Here is a 21,708-nt window from a genome sequence, read left to right as displayed (position 1 = left end):
CCTCTGCTGCCCACTTGAAACTATCACAGCGTTGTTAATCGGCTATACTCCAATACAAAATAAAGTTTAAAAAAAATAACAAACACCTTTTCAAGGTCCTATCAACCCATCTGACACAATTCTATTTACTTCTACTTTAAAAAAAAAAAACAAAACAGGGGCTGACAGAGGCCTGACTTACTGTGTGGCCCTCGCTGCGCTGTGCTTCAGCTTCCCTCCATCTCGGGGGAGTCAGTTAGATCACCCCGGCCTCAGGGAAGCGGGAGAAAGAATCTAACTCAATGGAGGACAAAGATCCGGTTTCTGGGGCAGTTCCAAGGCAGGCAGATAGCACCCAGGTGCCCTGAGCTTGGCAGGCAGTGATCAGGTGGGTGGGGACCCTGCCCTCCCCTCACCACCGTCAAGAGCAACAGCTGGGGAGCTGCCAGGTCTGGTTCTAAGTGCTTCACCCGCCTTGGGTCTTTCCTAATCCTCACAGCCCCCACTTTATACATGAAGAGTGAGGCCCGGTGGGATGGCTGCACTTTCCCCAAGTCACAGTGTCTGTCCTCCCCGCTAACCACCCTCTCACTTGGGCCAAGTCTCCTCCCCAACACTTCCCAAACTGGACTCTGAGAAGGATAACATTTCATGAAACCTTTAATGAAACTGAGGGAGGGGCACGAACAAAGGGTCTGGGCGCGGGGCACAGGCTCTGGGGCGAGGGAGATGGGCGTGAGACGGGGCAGGGGCTCTCCTCTTTCCCGCAGCAGCCCTCCCCCAATCATCCCACTGATGGGGGAGGGAAACGGGGAGACGGAGCCATAAATACGTCCAGAATTCCAGAGAGGCAGCGAAGGAAGAAAGGGGCGGGGCCGGGAATCTCAGAGAGGGGGCAGGGGCAGGCCCGGGCCGCCTTTGTCAGGGGGTCCTGGCTCCTTGGGTGGCCGTGGGGGCCCTGGAGGGTCCCCTGGCTTGCGGCCGTGCTTGCGGAAGTAGCGGTAGCGTTGGACGTAGGCGCGCACCAGGTTGCTCACCTTCACGGGGTTGATCTCCCCACTTTTGCTGTGGCAGATCTGGGGGGCAAGGGGCAGCCGCAGTCACCACCAGCCCCCAGGGCCCCAGGGTGGGAGGCCCACCCTCAGGTCCAGGCCGTCTGAACCTGCCCCCCTGATGCCGGCTGGAGGAAATCCTATCTCCCTCTCACCTTCCAGACTGACCCACCATCCCTGTCTGCCTGTCCGCTCACGTCCACCATGCTGTCTCCCCTCTGCCCACCCCCGCGCATCTGTCTCCTTGTGCCCCACCTTGTGGACGGCCTTCCTCAGGATGTCCTTGTACTCCTCCTTGGTGATGTCCTTTTTCTGATAATACGGCTTGATGGCCAGCTTCACCTCCTCCACCGCCCGCTCCTGTGTGTGCAGCTTCTTCAGATACTGGGAGGTGGTGACAGGGTGGGAAGAAGGGACAGCAAAGGCCGGGTGAGTTTCTGCAGAACCCTGCCTCGACTCACCGGCCTGCTGGTTCAGACTTCCTGACCACCCCGTTACTCCTGGAGGTGAAGTCCTGCCGAGGGTCTGCCCTTGCTGTAGTCACCCCAGCCAGCCAGGCCTGAGCCTCAGTGTCACCAGCATTTCCTCCAGGCTGGACCCTGGGCTGGCCCAGGCATCCCTGACCAGGATCCACGTGTCCGCTGGCCTTTAGTCTATTAGGGAGACAGACCTGAGCCAGGCCGCTGCTCCCTGCTGCCTCAGAGAGATAGGAGCAGCAAAACCAAGGCCCGGGAGGGCAGGACACCCCACACTTCAGGGCCAGCATCTCCCCGGAGACAAGAATGCCAGCTGTCAGGCAAGCTGCTGGGGGAGGCATGGCCACCCCAGGGCATCTCCTCAGGCTTCCCTAGCCCCACAGGAGTGGGTTCTAGACATGCGGCCAAGAGAAAGGGGGTGTGGCCCACCTCGTCTGGGATGTGCCGAGACAACAACGGCAGGGAACATACAGGGCAGCCTCGCCGGCGGCACAGGGACCTGCTGCTCGTCACAGAGCCCATACTGTTCCTGTCCTGCAGCCCATGGCACCGGCCACAAACAAGTGTCCATCAAAGCTGTGGCCCATCTCTGTTTATATGGGGTTTATAATACAAGAGTTTGTTCTGCCGGCCTTCTGGCACCGTATGTGGGCTGCAGAAAGGGTGAACAGCACCATCATCTGGTGACAAGACAATAGTGACCAGCGTCCAGACCAAAAAAAGGCGCGCAAGCGGAGACCCAGGAGACAGCAAGAGGAGCAGAAAAAACCCCTGCTTGCCCTGTATCCTTTCTTCCTCCCTCTGTCCAGCAATAGATGCTTGATTTTTCATTTGTATACCACCCCGTGCCCCGCTTACACAAAAAGATTGGGGTCAGAGAAAGACAGGTAACCAAGGGGCAGACTGCAGTGGGTATACGTATAAATATCAGTGTGTTCATATCCATCTCTCTCTCTACCCCCACCCCTATATGAAACTCTTAAAAAACCTGCCTAGCACCCCTTTCCCAGCCACTCGTCTAATCAAGGACAAGTTTCCTTCCTTACAATTGAATGACTTCCCTTTTATCTAAGTCCTCATCTGCGGGCATCAGTCCACAGCTCTCCTCGCCCCTGCATCTCATATCTGTGATCTCAGCAGAACCGTCACCATCAACCCACCTCTCCCAAGCCCAGTTCACCTTGTCTGTGTCCCCACGTCCCTCGGAGCTGCTGCTGCCCTCTCTCTTGTCAGACGCTGCAGCCAGCCCGGTGGGGGTGGGAGGGGTGGAGCCGCAGCCTCCCAGGGGTAGGCTGCCAGGCAGCAAGTAGCTGGAGGGGCCAGGGGGCAGACCCAGGGAGGTGGGCACAGGAGCTGGGGTAACCCCCAGACTTGAGGGTGGCTTCCTGTGGCTGAGGATCTGTGGGGAAAGGTTGGAGATAAGTAGGAGGGGATGACGGAACCGGTACCCGTTCCCACCCTGATTTCCCAACAGTCCCAGAGGCAACAGGCTCCTCTTCTGGCCGATACCCTGCTCCAGAGCCTACTGGGAGCTGTAGTCCTCTCCTAACCCGAAACGGGACAGGAAAGGGGGCAGCGGGGACTCCCCCCCAGGAAGCCCACCTGGTTGGTGGCTTGGATCAGCTCCTGGGCCTTGGCCCGGCTCGCCAGATTGGCTTCTTCCATCTTGAAGAGAAGTGCAGTCACTGCAGGAGGTGGAGATCGGGAGTTGATGCGAGAGGAGAGGGTGAGCCTCCCCCAACCACTGCTGCCCCCTCGCTCCCACCCTGGCTGCAGGTCTCCGCTCAGGACCAACCAGGAGCAGGGGGCCTCAGGCGCTGAGGGAGCCCGCCCACAGCCTGTGTGTTCTCAGGACTTCAGGTGTGTGGGCGTGGGGCTGGTCCCCAGCCCCCGTGGCCGTTCCCCACGTCTGCAGTCTAGCAGACTCCTGGCGTCCCCTACGGGACCCTGCTCTCTCCATTCTTCCCATCCTTCTCCATTCTTCCTCCACCAAGCCTATTCCAGGCTGCCTCTACGCAGACCCCAGGACACAGCCCACCCCTCCCGGCTGTGTTGGAGTGGCCCAGCTGCCTGCTGCCCCTGCGACTCTGCTGCTCTCTTCCAGCACACCCAGACGTCATGGAGTCTTCTGGACAGATGTTGACTGGCCCTCGCCCACCTGAGGCCCTCCCGGTCCTGGTCATTATACACCCAGCCCTTCCAAGGTGTCTCCACCGCTGCCTCCAAGCTCATCCCCAAATGACCTTCTCCTCCTGGATCCCGTCTGTCTGCCCGCACCTGCCCTAGGTCCCCGGGGGACACTCACAGGCCAGGACGCCGCTGGTAGTGCAGTCCACGCCTGCGGGCAGGTTCCAGGGCATGGGCGGGGGCAGGGTGGGCAGCTGGGAGACACGGGGAGCGGGCCCGTCCTCCGCCCCCGAGTCACCGGCTGTGGACCCTGCGCTCGGGGCGGCGCTCGGCGCGGCGGCCGCCGTGCTGGTGGCTGTGGTGGTGGCCGGCTGCTGCTCCTCCTCCTCTTCCTCCTCCTCCTCCTCTTCCTCCTCCTCCTCCTCCTCTGCCCCAACCCGGACCCCAGCCTCCTCAGCGGCCTCTTCTGGCAGGAAGGAGACCTCAGGTGTCTTGCAGCTGCTGTCCACAGTCTGCGAGTCGGGCGTCAGTGCAGGGGGTGGAGGGGCCACCTTGGGGGGTGGGGTGCTGGGGGCCTTGGCTGCCCGCTCTTCCCCGGACCAGGAGGTCTCCTCGGTCCCCTTGGCTCCTGCCGCCTGGCTGCAGCTATCCGCCTTGGACTTCTTCAGCGTCACCGGGCCACTGCTGCCCCCGCTGCGGATCTTTTTCCTGGTCTTGGATGGCTTGGTCTTTCCCTTGGTCCCCTTGGTTTTCTTGGCCCCAGCCTTGGCCTTGACCTTGGTCTTTTTGGGCTTAGTGCTGCCCTGAGCTGCTTTGGCCACCTCCGCAGGGGCCCGCTCGTCTGGCTTGAGGAAGGGGGAGCGGCTCTCCCGGTCGCGGCTGAACTTGACTCCGATGGAGCCCAGGCCGGCAGACGAGGCCTCCCTGGCCGGCGTGGTACTGCTGACGCCCTCACGGATAAGCACCGCCACCTTGGACTGCAGCTTCACCTTCCGGGAAGACGAGGAGGACGAGGAGGATGAGGAGCCCGAGCCGCTGCTGACTGGAGGCTTTGGCGGGGGCCCCGAGGAGGGTGCCAACTCCTTGGGGGGCCGGGCCTTCTTGGACGACCTGTCCCTGTCCCTGTCTCTGTCCCTCTCCCGGTCCCCCCCGTCCAGCGCCTTCCGCCGCGATCCCTTCTCCCGGGAGGAAGAGGAGGAGGAGGCAGCCCCCGAGCGCCGCCGGTCCTTCTCGCTGCTCTTGCCGCCCCGCTCCTCAGCGCTCAGCCCCTCCGAGTCGTACAGGACCTCCCGCTTGGGGGATGAGGCCGGGGCCGGGGAGGGGCCTCGGGGGTCAGACTTATCCGGCCGGCCCACGGTGATGGTCCGCTTGATGGCGAAGAGGTCGTGGTCCGTGAGGTCCTGGATGGAGGGCGGAACGGCCCCCCGCCGGCGGCTGTCCCGGTCACTGCCCAGGGAGGTGGAGCCGGAGGGCGGCTGGGCCGGGGCAGGGCCCTTCTCGCTGTCCCCGGAACGCTTCTCGCCCCGGGACCGCGACCGCTTCTTCTTCTTCTTGCTGCCACCGCCATCGCGGTGCTTGCCACGGTGCCGCTCGCGGCGGGAGGACGAGGAAGATGAGGTGGCCGGAGGCGGTGAGTTCGAGCGCCTCCGCCGCCGCCTTTTCTCCCGGGACCGCGACCGGCGGCTGCCCCCGCGGCGCCGGTCGGTGCTCCGCGAGCGGTGGCGGGTGGAACGGGACCGCGAGCGGCGGCGGGTGGACGATGAGGCGTGGGAGCCCGGCTTGCGGTCCCGCGAGCGGTGCTTCTTGGAGTCCCAGGGGGAGGCCGGAGCCGGAGGGGCGGGCTGCGCTCCGGAGGAGGAAGAGGCGGCCTCCTTGGCCTCGCCGCCGCTCCGCTTGCGTTCCCGCCTCGACTTCTTGCGGGTGGGCGGGCCGGTGGGGGCGGCGGGGGCGGGGGCCGCGGCCGGAGAGGGCGATCGCTGCCGATAACGCTCGCGCCGCTGGGTCAGGATCTTGCGCCGCAGGTCCAGGCCGCCCCAGCGCGTGTCGGCGGCTGGCGGCGCGGGAGCCGGCTCCCCCAGGTCCACCTGCAGGGCGCCCTCGCCGTCGGACTCCGCGTGCAGAGACAAGAAGTCGTCCCCCTCGGGGGCCCGGGGTGCGGGCGGCGGGGGCGGGGGCTGGGCCGCAGAGGGGGCAACGGGTGGGGGCCGCGCTGCCCTGCCGCCGGCGCGGAAGAGGGAAACCGCCATTCTGGGCTCCTCCTCGGGCTGGACGATCTCGCCCTCCTCAATCTCCGAGTCGCCCGGAGGCAGCAAAGGGGGCGGGAGGGCAGCTCCGCCAGCTGTCACCACCTCTACGGAGACCTTGCCTTCCCGACAGGCCTCCGCCTCGGTCCCCACTACAAAGACACGCCGGCGGGTGGCTCCGTCGGCCCGGGTGGAGTCGGCCTGGGGCGGTGTGCCAGGGGCTGGAGTCGGCTGCAAGGGCTGGGGGTCGGGGCCCGGGCTCTCGTCACCTGGGAAGTCCTGGCTCAGGCTGTTGTCGTCGTAGATGCCCGCCAGGGTCTCAGAGATGCGGCTGATGCTCTGTGACAGGCCCTCCTCCTCTTCTTCCTCTTCTTCCTCTTCCTCCTCCTCAGGTGAAGGGGTCCCAGCTGATGAGCTGGGGTTGGAGCCTGTGGGCTCGAAGGGGTCGTACTTCTGCTCCGGAGCAGGTGGTGGGGAATAGGCCTCGTCGGTGGGGTGGAAGGGGTCATAGATATCAAACCGGGGTGCAGGAGGAGCTGGGGGTGCTGGGGGTGGTGGAGGGGGAGGCGGGGAAGGGGAGGATGAGGAGGGCGAAGGGGAAGGGGAGGAGGATGCAGAGGAGGGGGCAGGGGGAGGGGCAGGGCCCCCGTCTCCAGTGCCCAAGGTGAGGAGGTGGCGGGCACAGGTGGGTCGAGAAGAGTGAGACTGCGGAGAAACTGCAAAGGAAGAGCGAAGGCAGCAGGGGTCAGGGGCCTGTCCCGGTGTGGGAAGGGGCCCACAGGCGGTCAGCACCCTGTCTGCTGGGCCCCCTCACTCAGCCCTCACTGCTCCAGCAGGCACTGCGCCCAGTGCTTCATGCAGTCAACACGGAGGACGCACCTAACAGCTCCATGCCGTAGGTACTGTGACCCAGAGCGGCAGGATCTCCCCTGAGGGCGCAGTCAGCGCGGTACAAGTGACCCCTGGAGGCTGCCCTCTCATATCCTGAGAGGCAAGCAGGCCAGCGACCCAAGACCGCCCTGACCAACAAGAGCACTGACATTCCCACAGGAGGCATGTGCCGGGACTGGAGAGCCAGGTTCCAACCTAGCGCCACCTGCAGGGTCAAGCCCCTCTTGTGGGAATCCATCCCTTTGTACAGAAGGCCTATCACGAGCCTGAGAAGGTGCGAAGTGGCAGAGCCGGTAAGCCCCAACAGGCTGAGTCCCTGTGTGGCCCCAGCCGTCTGATGAGCCCCATCCCCGGGGCAGTATCTGCTCAGGACTCAGACATCAATGACCTGGCCAGGCAGCGGGCTTTCCTCCCTTATTTCCTCTGCCCTCCCAAGATCTTGCTTTTGAAGTGCTTCATGGCCTCCACACCACAAGTCATACACATGTAGAGCCAAGTGACCAGGGCTACCCCCAGGCCAGGTGACGGGGCCAGGGTTCAGACACACACATCAGAGTTCAGAGGCCACTCTCTCAACCACACGCAACAGCCAGGCTCCTGCACCAGCAGGGACCTCAGCAGGGTCACATGGACCTCGGCAGGGTCATGCGGACAGTGCTGGAGAAGCCCAGGGCTGAGATCGTAGCACCAGGGGCCACTTTCCACCTGGACCCCAGGCCCCAGCCCTCAACCTCAACCTGCCCACAGGCAAGCGACTCAACCCCTGTATGCCTCAGTTTCCTCGTCTATGAAATGGGAGTCTACTCATTCATTCAGCACTTTTTTCTGATCACTGATTAGGAGCAGTTTGGGGTACTGAGAGTACAACGGCACACAGAGATAAAAATCTCTGCTTTCAAGGACTCTCTGGCCAGGAGCTCTGACAACCCTGGCTGTTATTACAACCACCTCAGGCAAAAACCAAGCCTGCAGATTGAAGCAAAGCAAAACATCTGCTTCTTTACAGTTTTTTTTGCTTTGTTTTTTGTTTTTTGCAAAATAGGACTACAGGTGAGTTTCTTTTCTTTTTCTTGCATTCTTAACATATTCCAAATAAAGACCAAAAAACACCTAAGAAAAACAAGCCCATGGGCTTCGCTGGTGATCCGGTGGATAAGAATCCGCCTGCCAATGCAGGGGACAGGGGTTTGATGCATGCCATGGGGCAACTAAGCCCGTGTGTCACAACTACTGAACCCGTGCTCCGCAACAAGAGAAGCCACCGCAACGAGAAGGCCACGCACCCACCCCTAGAGAGTAGCCCTGCTCCCCGAGTGCAGTGATGAAGACCCAGCGCAGCAAAAATAAATAAACCGTAAAAAAAAAAAAAAAAAAAGACAACAGATCATAACCTCAGGGTCCTACTGAAGACAGCTATTCCGGTCCAGACACACCTATGGATATCACTTTGACCCAGGGGCCAAATCCCCCCCACCATCTGTTTTAGTAAATGAGGTCTGACTGTAAATGAGTAAATAAGGTAACAGTGTCCGTCCACTTGTTTACTTATCCCCTGTGGCTCCCGATTCTAAAGGAAGAGGGTGGCCACTGGTGACCCAGGCCTGAGGATTCGGGGCTTTCACTGTCCAGGCCTGGGACTCAACCCTCGGCTGGGGAACTGACAGCCCGCAGGCCGAGTGGTGCGGCCTGAATGAATAAACTTTTTAAAATAATAAAAAAAATGAAAAGACCCCTGAGGGCCCCCAAGAGTCTGATGGGCCCCCAGCACCATGTTCCCTGAGTCTACTGGATAAGGAAGTCACCCTGCATATGTGAGGGAAAAAGAGACAAAACCTGACCTGCTTCACAGGGTGTGCGAGCCTCTGGCAGAACAGCTGCTCACAGCTGACCCAGTGCCCTACCTTCCTCTCCTCCCCACCGCTCCCGATACATATGGATACGCAGAAGGGAAGTCTAAACCCAGGGTTCTCATCAGCGCCCCAGTGACCAGCGGCAGCAAAACTGGGGAATTAGTCAGAGTCCACCTGCAATGCAGGAGACTCTGGAGACGTGGGTTTGACCCCTGGGTGGGGAAGGTCCCCTGGAAGAGGGCATGACAACCCACTCTAGGATTCTCGCCTGGAGAATCCCATGGACAGAGGAGCCTGGCGGGCTGCAGTTTATAGGATTCCAGAGAGTCAGACACGACTGAAGTGACTGAGCACACACACACACACACACACACACCCCTGGGCCAGGCCACTCATGGATTAACGAATCCTCCATGGTGATTCAGACACCCAGAGCTGGGACACCCTCTGCTCTATAGTGCTCAGGAGTTCAGCCCGCACTGTGTGCGGGGCTGGGAGCAGACACTCCCTCAGACAGGTGCCCACCTTGGAAGAGAAAAACTCCAGCTTTACACAGAGAAGGCCCCAGGCCCAGGACCACCATGAAGCAACTGCCTGTGCCACCTCGAGGAAGAACCTTCCCTCTTTCAGACTTTTCTCCCCCTGGAGTCAGTGCTCCTGAGAAGCCCCCATCCCGGAAAGCTGAATTCCTAACACAGCTACACTGATACACAGAGCCCTGGACATGCGCTCACTGCTCCCAGGCAGTAGCTCTCATGTCAGTTTCAGCTTTACTTACATCGACACGTGCGTGCTTACAGCCTTTCCTGAAGTCTAGCAGGAAAGACGTCTGGACAAAAGACGTTTTGTCTAAATGACACCAATAGCACCGCCACTGCTACCAGCAACAGCTAAGGCCTCAGCTGACCCCTGCCAGGGCGGCCCTGGCCCCACATACCCGTTTTGCCTGTCCTCCAGGCCCTGAGACGGGGCAGCAGGCTGGGTACCGGCAGAGGGACTGGATCCCTGTCCCCAATTCGGACCTCGGCCACCAGCTCCAGCATGTCCTCGCTTCTGCAAGACAGGGAGGAGGGAGCCTCAGAGGTGTGTCCGACCCCCACGCCAAGGCCTCTCCCAGTCCAGCAGCCCAGATACTCACTCGCCAGGCCGCAGGTCCATGTGGCTAGGAACCCAGGTGTCTGGGGGATCCAGGATGCTCACCAGCCCCGCAAGGAGGCCGTCGGCAGCCACGTCCAACATCTGGAATAGGCCAGGAGGGGCTCCACCCTGTCCCTGCTCACGTGAGGACCACACATCCCATTTCCCCAGGCCCCAACCTCTCAGTAACCCAGACACCTGAGACGCTAAGAAAACATGCCTCAACGTGCCTGCCTCTAGGACCCAAGGGACCAGGCCCTCAGACTCTCCCACACTGCCCCTGATCACCACCCCAGATCCAGGAGACTGGGTCCCCAGCCCCATCTCTAGGGTCCAGGCCCCAGTGACCTTCCTGCCCCAGCCCCAGGAGTCCAGGTACCTAGCCCTGTCTTCTTACTTACTGTAGCCGTGTCAGTCCCCCCGGATTCCTGGGAACGGGGCTCCGATCGTGGGCTCCGGCAGCGCCTCCATCGAAGGCCATGACACCGAGAGCCATCTGGAGAGATATTGAATGGGGGACTAGAGACAGGGGACTAGAGGCAGAGACCTTACACAGCAGAGAAGAAAGAGATCGCCTTGCTCTTGACAAGGGAACCGAGAACATCTGCCTACTTTCCTGGCCTCCATCCCACCATCTCCCAACCCGGGTCCCACCAACACTCTTCAGAGGCTCCAACTCTCTCACCCGATTTGTACCCCCAGCCATCCTCGGGATAAAGTCCAGATATGTCAGCCTGGCCTCTGAGCTTTGCTGTGACCCAGTCTTCACTGGGCTCTCCTGCCAACACCCTCTGCCCGCCAGCCCCAAAGACCCATAACTCAGTCCAGCAGCCTCTGGGGTCGTGTACCTGCTGCCTCTCAGGCTTTCCTCTTCACCAGACAGTGCTCCTACGGCCTTAGAGACCAAGGTCACCTGTCACTTCCTCGCCGAAGCCTTCCCGGACTCCATCTCTCCCCACACTAGCCTAGCTGGGCTGCCTTGGGTTACCTCTGTGAGGGGACTATGTCTCCCCTCCACCAGACTGTGAGCCCCTCCAAGGCAGCCACGGAGACCAACCCATCTGGGGCTCCCTGTGCCAGCACCAGTGGGGGCACCTGGGAGACCCTGGGAAATCATGTATGAATGAGAGCAGGAGGAAGAACACAGAGATGGGGCAGGAGTCTCAGAGGAACCAGACACCATCATACCTTTATCATTTGGCAGATCCCCCTGCAGGGAACTCCCCACAGCCTGCTGAATGGCCCGCTGAAGGCAAGGTGAGAGGGAAGAGGGTGGAAACAAAGATGAGTCAGAGATGCATGCCAAAGGTCACAAGCTCTGCTGCTGGGAGACAGCCATTCCAGACACCTCTACAACCAGACTCAAACCCTACAGACAGGCCAAGAGTCCTGGCCCCCAACCCGCCTCCCCCGGGGGTCCAGGAGTCAGGGCCCAGGAATCTGGGCTCCCAGCCTCTCCCTCCCTCGGCCCCAGGCGTCTGACAGCCTCACCAGGATAAAAGCAGGAGGAGAAAGCGTAGGGTCTCTGTCTGGCGGACCGTCACCCCGATCCTCGCCTGACTCTTCCGTCTTCCCTCGAGACTCATCTTCTTCCTCCATGGTCACCTGGTGGGGGAGTGGGGCAGAGTCTGGAGTGGAGGCCAGTGGGTAGCGCATGGTGGTGTCAGGTGGCGGAAGGAGACGACGGACGTGGAGGCCTCGGGGGCCTCCAGCACTGCATCTGCTTCAGCATCCATCCTCCCCCAACCCCCACCTCATCCCCGGCCAGCGCTAAGCCCCAGGCCCAGTGCAGACCCTGGAGGGCCTTGGGCAACTCTTTCTGAGTTTCAGTTGCCCCCTCTGTCAAAGGGCAGCCTTCCCAGTATATGTCCACATCCCACTCCCCAGTTCCCACAGCTTCCCCCACAACCAAACTTTAAGACCCCACAGGAGCCAAGACTCTTTTCTGGCGAGTTGTGATGTCAAATACTGCGTCCGGAAGTCTCAGAAACCCACCTTTCCCAAACTGAGATATGTGCCAGTGTGCTCGCGTGCGCCTCAAATGCCACGCCACTTCCTCAAGCATCGATTTTCCTCAATGGTGAGGGACCCGACAGAATGTATTTAAACACAGAAGATGGAACTAGGATCCAATGATCTACAAAACCAGTGTGCCATCTTGAAGATGAAAACACGCATTTCAGGAATGCTGTCCACCAGACACCACAGGAAGCAACCTCCGATCACCTAGCTGCCCCCTTGTACGGAAGCGTGGCTAAAGCCTTTGCGTTGTCACAGAATTCTTAGGTAACACGCAGAGATCGAAAGATCACTCTTCAGACTGATTGGGGGAGGGGGGCGCAGGGCTTCATTAGGGCTTCAGAAAACGTGACTATTTCACAGTACGTTTCCCTGCAACCATCAAATCTCCTACTCTGAAAACAGCATCCAGTCCCACAGCTCCTAGAAAGCTTCAAAACCCCTAACCCCCAACTCCATCCACTTAACTCCAAGTGGGTCCAATAGGAAACTCTTCTCAAGAGAAAGGAGACTGCCTCCTGACACAAGAGTTAACAGCCCAAGCCTTCTATACAGAGTAACAATAATTATCATTAGCCTTTAATACCCAGGTTTCCCTTACTGTGGTCTCCCCCACACCGCTAGTTGCATACCTGCAAAACAAAGAAACCTCGGTCCTGGTCGGCCTCATACCAGATTTTCAAAAAGCTCTTGTGCCGCCTCCCAGCTTTCTAAGAGCTTGCACCTCCTTCCCTAACTCCGATAGACACCTCTCATCCTGATCAGGCCCCCACCCCCACCCCCCGGACAGTTCCCGGCCCTGGAGCTGTTCTCGGGCACCTCTGGGGGGAAGCACATACTATGTATGGTAGGGCAGTGTCTTAAGAGGTAAGAGATGCTCAATCAAGACGTGTTGACTACAGACCTACATAGCCTCAAATTCTCTGTGGTATAAAGATCCTCCCTTGTGTATTTAGATATGCCTCAGGCTTTGCAGACACACCCTGGGCTCCTTACATCTTTTAAGACCAGAGAAGCCTCTGCAGACACTGCTTGGTCACTCTGGATCAGTTTCCCAAACTTGGTAGCAATTGAGTGCTTCACAAATAGCTTGTCATCAAAGCAAATTGAACACACAAGGTTCTTCACCATACAGCACAAGTAAATGGAAATACTATTAATGGGACTTGAGTACTAAATTCATATGACGGTGTATCCTGGGTCTAAATGAAAAATGTATTTCTCACTGTAGATCAAGGTCAAAAGAGTTTGAGAAGCACTGCAATAGATGGGTCTAGATGATCCTATGGACTTTCCCAGACCAATGTGGACTAATTTTAACTCTCTCTGTAGCCCCAGGGCCATGCAGAATTTTTCAACATTTTGCATTTCAATTACTTTCGAAAGGGCAAGTACAACACAGCCCAGCAAATTTTCCAAATCTCTTCATTGTCTTATTTTCCATGCAGTTATCGGGTCCCCAAAGGCATTCAAATTTGCTCCAGACATAGAGACTGCACTCCTGCAGTCACACTCAAAGCCACCTAGATGGTTCCAGGTCTTTCTAACTGCCCCAAGCCTTCTGTCACCCAGACTAGACACTCCTCAGACAGCTGGAGACCCATCCACGCCTCTCTGAGAACATCTCAGGATTTGTCTCCTTCCCTTAGTGGGTACATCCGGCTCCTCTGGGTGACTATAAAAGACTTCCCAGTCCTGAAACAGTTCTTCAGAGCCCACCTAAATGGCTCCTACCCATGTAGGTGAGCCGCATCCTTAGGTCAGCCCGTGCACACACTTCCCAGCGCTAACAAACATAGCCCAGGCGCTATAGTTGGCTCTGCAGATACTCTCCAGCTCTTGCAGATCTCTTTAACCCCTGGGACATATCTCAAGATCTCAAGATGGCCCCAGAACCCTCTAAACAGACCCTAGCCTCCGGTCAGCTCATAAAGACGCTCAACAGTGCCCATAGAAATGACCCAAGGCAGCTATATGATGGAAGGCAGGCTTCAGTCTCAGTCCAGGCCCTGTGGACGCCCCCAGTCCTCTCGGGGACGCCCCGTGGATGCCCCCCGGCACCACAGACGCGTCCCGGGGCCTTCAGAAGGCCCCTCTCGGGGCGCCAGCTTCTGCCGCCGCTACCGGGCCCAAGGCCACCCAGCCAAGCCCTCCAGGCCCTGCGGCGTGCCGGGAGGACCCCTGGACAACTAGCGACCCGACTCCGCCCCGCCCACCCCAATAGGCCCGAGCCCCGCTGCCCGGACCTCCGCCGCCATCTTACCCCGCCGCTCGGGCTGCGGCTCCGGCCCCGGCGCGGGGCGGGGCGGGCTGGGGCGGGGCTCGCGAGCAGAGGGAGGGGAGGGGTGGAGCTAAAACGCCGCCGAGCTTGCCGGGACTTCAAGTACCGAGCACGGTGCGGCGAAGGCTGATGAGAAGGCTCCGGACTCAGTTTCCCGGCAGTCAACGGGACACATGGGCAGGGTGCGCGCGATGCACGCCGGGAGACGTAGTCCGCGCGTCGCCTTTGCCGCGCGGGGACAGCAAGGGGATGAGGGGTGAAGTGGGCGGGGTTGCGGTAGCCCGCGATTAGGCCCCATAGTGCCCTGCACGCGCGCGGAAAGAGCGGCGGAAAAGGAAGTTACGTAAAGAGCGGTCAGCCTGACAGATGCAAGGGAGTTGTAGTTCCGCGGAGTGTGCCGTAGGGAAAAAAATGCAGGAGTGGTTGGGATCTGCCCCGCCTACATTCTAGGGATCCCCGAATCCCGATACCAAGTCCTCGCTAAATTTAGAACCTAGGAGCCCGACCCTACAGCCTCCTCCTCATTTAGGACAGAAAAGCCCAAACTCCTCTCACTCAGAGCAGAGTATCCGAACTCATATTTCCCTCCTCCATGGGACTGTTGCTCAGCCGGTAAAGAATCCGCCTGCAATGCGGGAGACCTGTGTTCGATCCCTGGGTTGGGAAGATTCCCTGGAGGAGGGCATGGCAACCCCCTCCAGTATTCTCGCCTGGAGAATCCCCACGGACAGAGGAGCCTACAGTCCATGAATCTGGCGAGCCCAGATTGCGTCCATGGGGTCGCAACGAGTCGGACACGACCTAGCGACTAAGCACACATGGGACTCAGAAGTCTGAGCCCTTCTTGCGTTTTAGATCCAGGAGTCAGGCCCTTTGGTCTTCCACAGACCATTCCTGGTCTCAAGCAAATACCTTACACTGACACAGGTGTTCGGGTTCACTAACTCCCTCGGGTCCAGAACTTTCGGTCCCTAGCCCCTGCAACCACTGGATCCAAGAGTCTGGGTTCTCAGTTCTCTCCTTTACCGAACCTAGTACTAAGGACCCCCTGGCCCCCTCCTTCCAAGGATCCAGGAGTTCAGACATTCAGCCCTATTCTCTCCTAGGGACTCAGGGGTCTGGGCTTCCCTCCTAGAGACCCTGGGGTCTCAGCTTTCTCCTCTCTCATGACCCAGACATCTTGACCCTAGACCGTTCATAACCCAGGCATCCCGGCTTGAGCGAGCTGGCTCATGAATTAGGAATGCAGTGATCTCACGGCCCCTCCCTGCCCAGTTAGCCGCTGTCCCCCTCCAGGGCCCCATCTTCCCTCCCAGTCTGTCTTCCGCTTGGCTGAGACAGCAGGGACCGGAAGCCTGGGTCCCTTAGCGGGCGGAGCCTCCAGCATCCAGCCCAGACATCCGGGTCGGGAGCTTGGCTAGGATCCCAGGTCGGAGGCTGAGCTTCCCCTCAAGACTTGCTACTTTCTCGGAGCGCGCCTATATACGGCCGCGCGCGAGTCCTTGAGCTCCGCCTACTAGAACGAGGCCTCTGGGATGGCGTCCTAAGAAACTGCATCCCTGGGTTTCTTATTTGCATAGCCCCACCCCGAACGAGCTTCTCAACCCGTCCGCCGAGAGAATGAGGCCTTTATTAGCATAGCTCCGCCCCCAGGCGGCCCGGCAGCCGAGAGCGCGTGGCGCTGCTCCGGGTGAGCACAGCTCTCTATTAGCATTCTCCAGCTCCACTTGGAATTCCCCTTCTTGGCGAACGCCTGTCGCCTACCCTTATTAGCATAGCTCCTCCTTTTCCCAGGCCTTGCCTCCTCCTTAAGTGTCCGGAGACACAAGCCTTTCTCGCTGGAGCTCATGATTATGCAGTAGCCTTATTAGCGTGGCCCGCCCCTACGCCCCGCCCGGTTCCCCCCCAGGCGGTAGCGGCGGCAGAGGCAGCGGTGGCGACATGAGCAGCGGGGCGGCGTCCGGGACAGGGCGGGGGCGGCCCCGGGGCGGGGTGCCGGGACCCGGGGACCCCCCACCCAGCGAGACACACAAGCTGGTGGTCGTGGGCGGCGGCGGCGTGGGCAAGAGCGCGCTGACCATCCAGTTCATCCAGGTAGAGGGCCCTCACCAGGGGGGGTGCCCCCGGGACCTAGAACTGAGCCCTTTGCGGGATCCCAGATCTCCCGTTGCCCCTCGATCCATCATTCAACCCCTCCTATGAGGCCGTCTAATCTTAAAAGAAATCCCCTCAGATGTGACTCTGAGCCCCTTGGGGCCTTCACCCCCCACACACGAGGGACATTCCTCCTGTACGTGTGTCCTGAGACCCATCACCCCATCCCTAGTAATCAGAACCCCACTTCCCTGCTGACCTGACCCTGGGTGCCTCCTGGGAGCACCCTAAATCCAGAAGTCACCCCATCCAGACCCTAAGCACTCTCATGGGTCCCCACCCCCACCAGGTGCCACCTCCCCCAACCCTGAGCCCCATCTCCCCCAAATCCCAGATCCCAGCTTCCCAGAACCTAACTGGGAAAACGCCCCTGAGATTCCCCTAGTCAGATTCTGCCCTCTGGCCATTCCAGAGAACTCTGAGATCCCAAGTTCTGGGAATCCCCCATCCCCTGAGACCGATACCCTCCCCCCTGCCAGCCTTCCCCAAGGAAAACCAACCACTCCTCCATCTTGAGTCGTCCTCCACTCCAATTCCCGAGTCCCTCTCTGAAAATCTGGCTAGTCCTCAAATCATCTCCATGGAGGAGGCCCCCAGATTCTTGACACCCCCAGACAGACCTGCCCCTTGAGAGTGTCTCTGATATCTTAAATACGTCTCCAGGGTCTTTAAGACTCTCTAGACTCTATATTCTAGGGCAAATCTCCCAGATGCTCCTAAGCCCAGCCCCCAGTTCTCACCACTGAGCTTCCCCTTTGCAGACACACCCCTCAGTCCCTAGGGCTAGATCCCTCCCTCACCAAACACCCCTCTAACAGGCAGAATGCAGCCTGCAGACCACCAGCTGCCAGGTCATCACTTCTCTCCTGAAAACCCACCTCTGCGTGGGAAACTTCCACCCCATTGCCAGGGGAAACCCTCCCACCTCAGAGAAACCCAAGAAAGGTGTCTGTCTGCTACTGAGATGCTACCGCAGAGCTCTCCCACCAAGAGACCCCGGCCAGCACCTGCCTGGGAGCCCCTCTCTGTGTAGAGAAAGGCCCCAGCCCTGGGCCCCTTGCACCCAGGGGCAGACCCAAAACTGGCCCAAAGCCTGGCTGGAGGCGGGTGGGACCGGGCAGGAAGGGAGGGGCCGGCCTGCGGGCGGGGCAGCTTCTCGCCGCCGGATTGGAACCGAGACCTTCCCTTGGGAGGAGACACTGCCCGAGGAGGAGGAGAAGGAGGAGGGGAAGGGGGAGGAGGAGGGGGTGAAAGGGAAGAGAAAAAGGAGGAGAAGAGAGAGCTAGACAGGCAGATTCTGCACAAGAACAGCTCCCAATAACCAAGCACCTACTATGCCCAAGTAATGTGTTAAATACTGAACAGGGGTTTTCCCTGAATCTCACAAACCCTGGATTAAGCCTACAGCTATTTTTATCCTCATTTTCCAAATAAGAAAACTGAGGTTCAGAGAGGGGAACTGATTCAGAGAGGGAAGTGATTCGTCCAGTGCCACACAGCCAGATGTAATGACGATGCCAGGAATGTACTTTATGCCAGAAAAACAGAGAGAGGACCAGGAGACAGAGAGAAGAGCCTGGGGAAGGCAATGGGAAGAAGACCCAGAGACCCAGAGAAAGGGAAACAGACTCAGGGGCGGGAAGAGACCCAGAAGGAAGGAGGCTGAGAAAGCCAGGGCTCGGAGGCCGGGCTGCGTCACCTTGGCTGGGACACCGCACTAACGAGGTCCTCTCCCCGTCCCACCAGTCCTACTTCGTGTCTGACTACGACCCCACTATCGAAGACTCCTACACGAAGATCTGCACTGTGGACGGCATCCCAGCCCGGCTAGACAGTGAGGGCGGCGGGGGCGGCGGTGGGGGGAGGGTGGCAGGGCTGAGGGCTCGTGGGGGTGGCTGGCCGGACCCCCGTCCCCTTGGAGACCCTTCTCCCGCTCTCTGCAGTCCTGGACACCGCCGGCCAGGAGGAGTTTGGTGCCATGCGGGAACAGTACATGCGTGCGGGCCACGGATTCCTGCTGGTGTTTGCCATTAATGACAGGCAGAGGTGAGAATGATGGGATGGGGGGGTCAGGAGGGGGCGCAGGGAGAGAGCAGCTGGCTGGACCTCTGGCTTCATCCGCAGTTTCAACGAAGTGGGCAAGCTCTTCACGCAGATTCTTCGAGTCAAGGACCGAGACGACTTCCCCGTCGTGTTGGTTGGCAACAAGGCGGATCTGGAAACACAGCGCCAGGTCTGGGATTCCCCTCTACCCCGGACCCCAACCCCGTCTCAGTCTGGGAGGTTCCTTCTGGCGCCACCTCCTGAGGCTCCTCACGTCAGCATCCTCCTCTGACTCCCTCGGTCTGCAGCCACACACCCCACTAGTCATAGCTTCTGAGTCCCCAGCGTTGCCCACACGGGAGTTCTCAGGAGAGGTGGCTGAATGGAAAAAAGGAAAAAGGGTGCCTTTCCCAGGGTCTACCAGCCCCAGTGTTGTTCTGTCCTGACCCCTCCTCTTGTTCCCACCTGGAGCCTGGCCTCAGCCTCCTCTGGATTTCTCCCCTCCAGTCAACCTCCCACTCCACCTGCCCCTCCCCTGCTCACACCCCAGCTCAGCCACCTGGCCTTTGATGCCCACCCCCGCGGTCCTGTCCTTTCCTTCCTCTGCTCTCACCATTTCCCTATACACACAGACTGTGATTTCCACACAGAACTCATCTTTTCGATTAAGGCCTTGGAGCTTTGCTTGGGTCTCTGCTGGGAACACCCTGACTTTTCTCTGCCTGACAACTCAGGAAGGTCTGTGGCACCTTCTCTGACTCCCTACATACATGGCACCCAGCCCCTTGGGCTCCTCCGTCGTGATCACCCCGGACCTTTTCCTCTACACTTGAGCCTCCGCAGTACGTTACCCCAGTTAGAGCACATGGTCTGTCTTTCTGCCTCCTCGCCGGCTGGGACTAGCCTTGACAGCAGGCACCTGACTCCTCCGTATCCCCCCCGCGCCCCAGGTCCCCCGATCTGAAGCCTCCACCTTCAGTGCCTCCCACCACGTGGCCTACTTCGAAGCTTCTGCCAAACTGCGCCTCAACGTGGATGAAGCCTTCGAGCAGCTGGTGCGGGCTGTCCGGTGAGCTGAGCCCCCTTCCCGTGATCCTCCTCGTCCCCTAAGCCCCTACTCCACCCAAACTCACCAGCCTCTTCCCACAGGAAGTACCAGGAACAAGAGCTCCCGCCCTCCCCACCCAGCGCCCCCAGGAAGAAGGCCGGAGGCTGCCCCTGTGTCCTTCTGTAGGGACCAGCTGCTCTCGCTGAGCACCCTTCCCGATCTGGGTCTCCCAGGACACACTACACCCCCACCCGCGATTCCTGGCCTCCCCCGGGGGGCCGTGACCACCCTGTGCCTTCTGTCACCGCTGCCTTCCCCCACCCGAGCCCCAGGGTGAGGGCTCCCGGGCACCCGGGTCACTGCTGTATATAACTCCCCTCCCCAGAGAAATAAACGTCACTGCCAAGGAGGCGTTTTTTTATAAAAGGGACCGGGTGAACTCCAGGCCTCCAGCACACTTGCTAAAGCCTAGCGCCACCGAGAACCATTGGATCTAAGACCCTTTGCTCAGGGCAGGGACAAGCTGAGCCAGCCATCTGACCCCCACTTCCTCTCTTAACAGATTCCACCCTTTTCTGTCTCAATGGGCATTTTGTTGGGATGAGGATTAATGTTTGAGGGGGAACTTCCCTGGCAGTCTAGAGGTTAAGACTTTGCCTTGCAAGGCAGGGAGTATGGGTTGGATCCCTGGTCAGAGAACTAAGATTCCCACAGGCAGGCAGGGAGGAGCTGGTGACCGGGGCGGGGGGGTGGGGGGGCTGGCGTAAATAAAAAAATCTTTTTTTCTGGGAAGTTCTAGAACTGCACTTTTCAGTCTGGTAGCTGGAAGCTACATGTGGCTATTTAAATTAACTTCAATGTAAAAACTCAGCTCCTGAGTCACACAGCCACATTCAAAAGCTCAGTATTCACACGTGTGACTTAGTGGCTACTACCCACACCCCAGCCCCACCGCCATGGGCAGGGCACACACACAATATTCTCATTACTGCAGAAAGGTCTGTCGGACAGAAGTGGTGTTCTAGGAGACCTTGGAGACAAGCAGCAAGTGCTACGAACCGTGCCCACCTGCCTCCCACCTCCAATGTGTATTGAGAAAGGCGGTTTGGCTGCGGAGGGGAGAAGGAACAGGTGGGCTGAATGGTGTTTAAGCCGCAGACAGGCAGGTTCTCAGTTCCAGAAAGCTCTCGGTTGGGCTGACGTCTGACTCTCAACCTTGAATTCAACTGGAGGCTGGTATGGAGGCACCTCCCTGCCAGCCTCTCCTCTGGGGGTGGGGCCGAAGTGTAGGGTGATAACGGTTTGGGGATCAGGACCCCCAATTCTGTACCGCAGCTGCTAACTTCAAAGACTGGAGCCAGAACTGGAGAACACCACTCCCCCATCACCCAGGCCCATCAGAGAGGCCATCTTTTTTTTTTTTAATATTTCCTTATTTGGCTGTACCAGGTCTGTTTTGGTATGTGGGATCTAGTTCCTGGACCAGAGATCAAACCCAGGCCATGTGCACTGAGAACTCAGTCAGCCACTGCACCACCAGAGAAGTCCCAGACAGACCACCTTTGAACTCCCAACACACCACACCAGAAATCTCAGCCAAGATGTCCATGTCTCCTGGAACTTTGGTCCCCACTTGACTACTGTTAACAGTCAATGATCTCTTCCCCCCACCCCCACATCGGCTAATTCTCAACAGAATCTCTGGGCCCTGATCCCAAAACGCTCCCTTCACACCCACCCCAGAACCTGCTTCCTGGTTCTTGGGTGGACGATGACCCCGCATGGCCCCTGGCAGCAGGCTGCCTGGGTTCCAGTCTGGCGCTGACCCTCCTAGGCAAGTGCCTTTGTGCGTGCTTCTCAGTTTTCACATCTGCAGAGTGGGGGAGACTGCAGTTGCTTCCCATGGCCACAGGCCTTTCGGAACCAAACCTGCACCCAGAGGATGAAAGCAGGGCCTGGGAGGTACTCCACGCTCAGGAGCAATGACAGAGTTCTCCAGTCTTAGAAGCATGAAGGTCCCTCTGTATTCCAGATTAGAACAACAATTAGCTAAAGATCCCTTTCCGGGTTTCATTATCACAGAATCCTTGGCCTGGGTTCAACCTTCCGCCCTGGGAATAAGCGTGGCTCAGATGTATTGTGCTGCGTTTCCCCTCCCTTCCCCAGTGTCCACTCCCCCAGAAGAACCTCTGTTCAGCAAAGGCCTCCCCTGTGGGATGGGGATGTTTCATTTAAGATCTGATATCTCCACCTAAGCCCCAGTCAGGGGCGAGCTCCTCTCAACAGGAACCAGGGGGGCCCCTGCTAACGCCTCTCTCCCCAGCTCCTTCCAGTCTCGCCGCTAGCGGTCTTTTCTGTGTGGTCTAATGGGGTTAAGTTCTGGCTGGGACATTTCGTTTCTCAGAAGA

General features: G+C 59.1%; 2 protein-coding genes across 4 annotated transcripts; one reads left to right on the top strand and one right to left on the bottom strand.

Moving 5' to 3' along the window:
* Positions 1–621: 621 nt before the first annotated feature.
* SCAF1 (SR-related CTD associated factor 1) lies at positions 622–14,190 on the bottom strand. 3 transcript variants are annotated; one of them, XM_025269989.3, is made up of 11 exons: positions 14,038–14,190; positions 11,247–11,360; positions 10,944–11,001; positions 10,157–10,251; positions 9,757–9,857; positions 9,556–9,671; positions 3,813–6,593; positions 3,110–3,192; positions 2,688–2,906; positions 1,287–1,415; positions 622–1,055 (listed from the first exon to the last, which is right to left on the bottom strand). In XM_025269989.3, exons 2-11 carry the CDS (start codon positions 11,352–11,354, stop codon positions 864–866), a joined length of 3,882 nt encoding a protein of 1,293 aa, XP_025125774.1. In that variant the 5' UTR covers positions 11,355–11,360; positions 14,038–14,190; the 3' UTR covers positions 622–863. The 3 variants fall into 3 exon arrangements, with proteins under 3 accessions (XP_025125774.1, XP_044786814.1, XP_025125773.1); XM_044930879.2 differs by having other exon boundaries at positions 14,021–14,039; XM_025269988.3 differs by lacking the exon at positions 14,038–14,190 and adding an exon at positions 11,751–12,389.
* Positions 14,191–15,938: 1,748 nt separating this feature from the next.
* Positions 15,939–19,706, top strand: RRAS (RAS related). Its single transcript, XM_006080091.4, has 6 exons — positions 15,939–16,149; positions 17,956–18,043; positions 18,153–18,255; positions 18,334–18,442; positions 19,203–19,321; positions 19,402–19,706. The coding sequence occupies exons 1-6, from the start codon at positions 15,997–15,999 to the stop codon at positions 19,484–19,486; spliced, it is 657 nt and encodes a 218-aa protein (XP_006080153.1). The 5' UTR covers positions 15,939–15,996; the 3' UTR covers positions 19,487–19,706.
* The last annotated feature ends 2,002 nt before the right edge of the window (positions 19,707–21,708 follow it).

Source organism: Bubalus bubalis, chromosome 18, assembly GCF_019923935.1.
Source record: "Bubalus bubalis isolate 160015118507 breed Murrah chromosome 18, NDDB_SH_1, whole genome shotgun sequence".
NCBI classification, from domain to species: Eukaryota; Metazoa; Chordata; class Mammalia; order Artiodactyla; family Bovidae; genus Bubalus; species Bubalus bubalis.
This window is presented reverse-complemented; position numbering and strand designations above follow the sequence as displayed.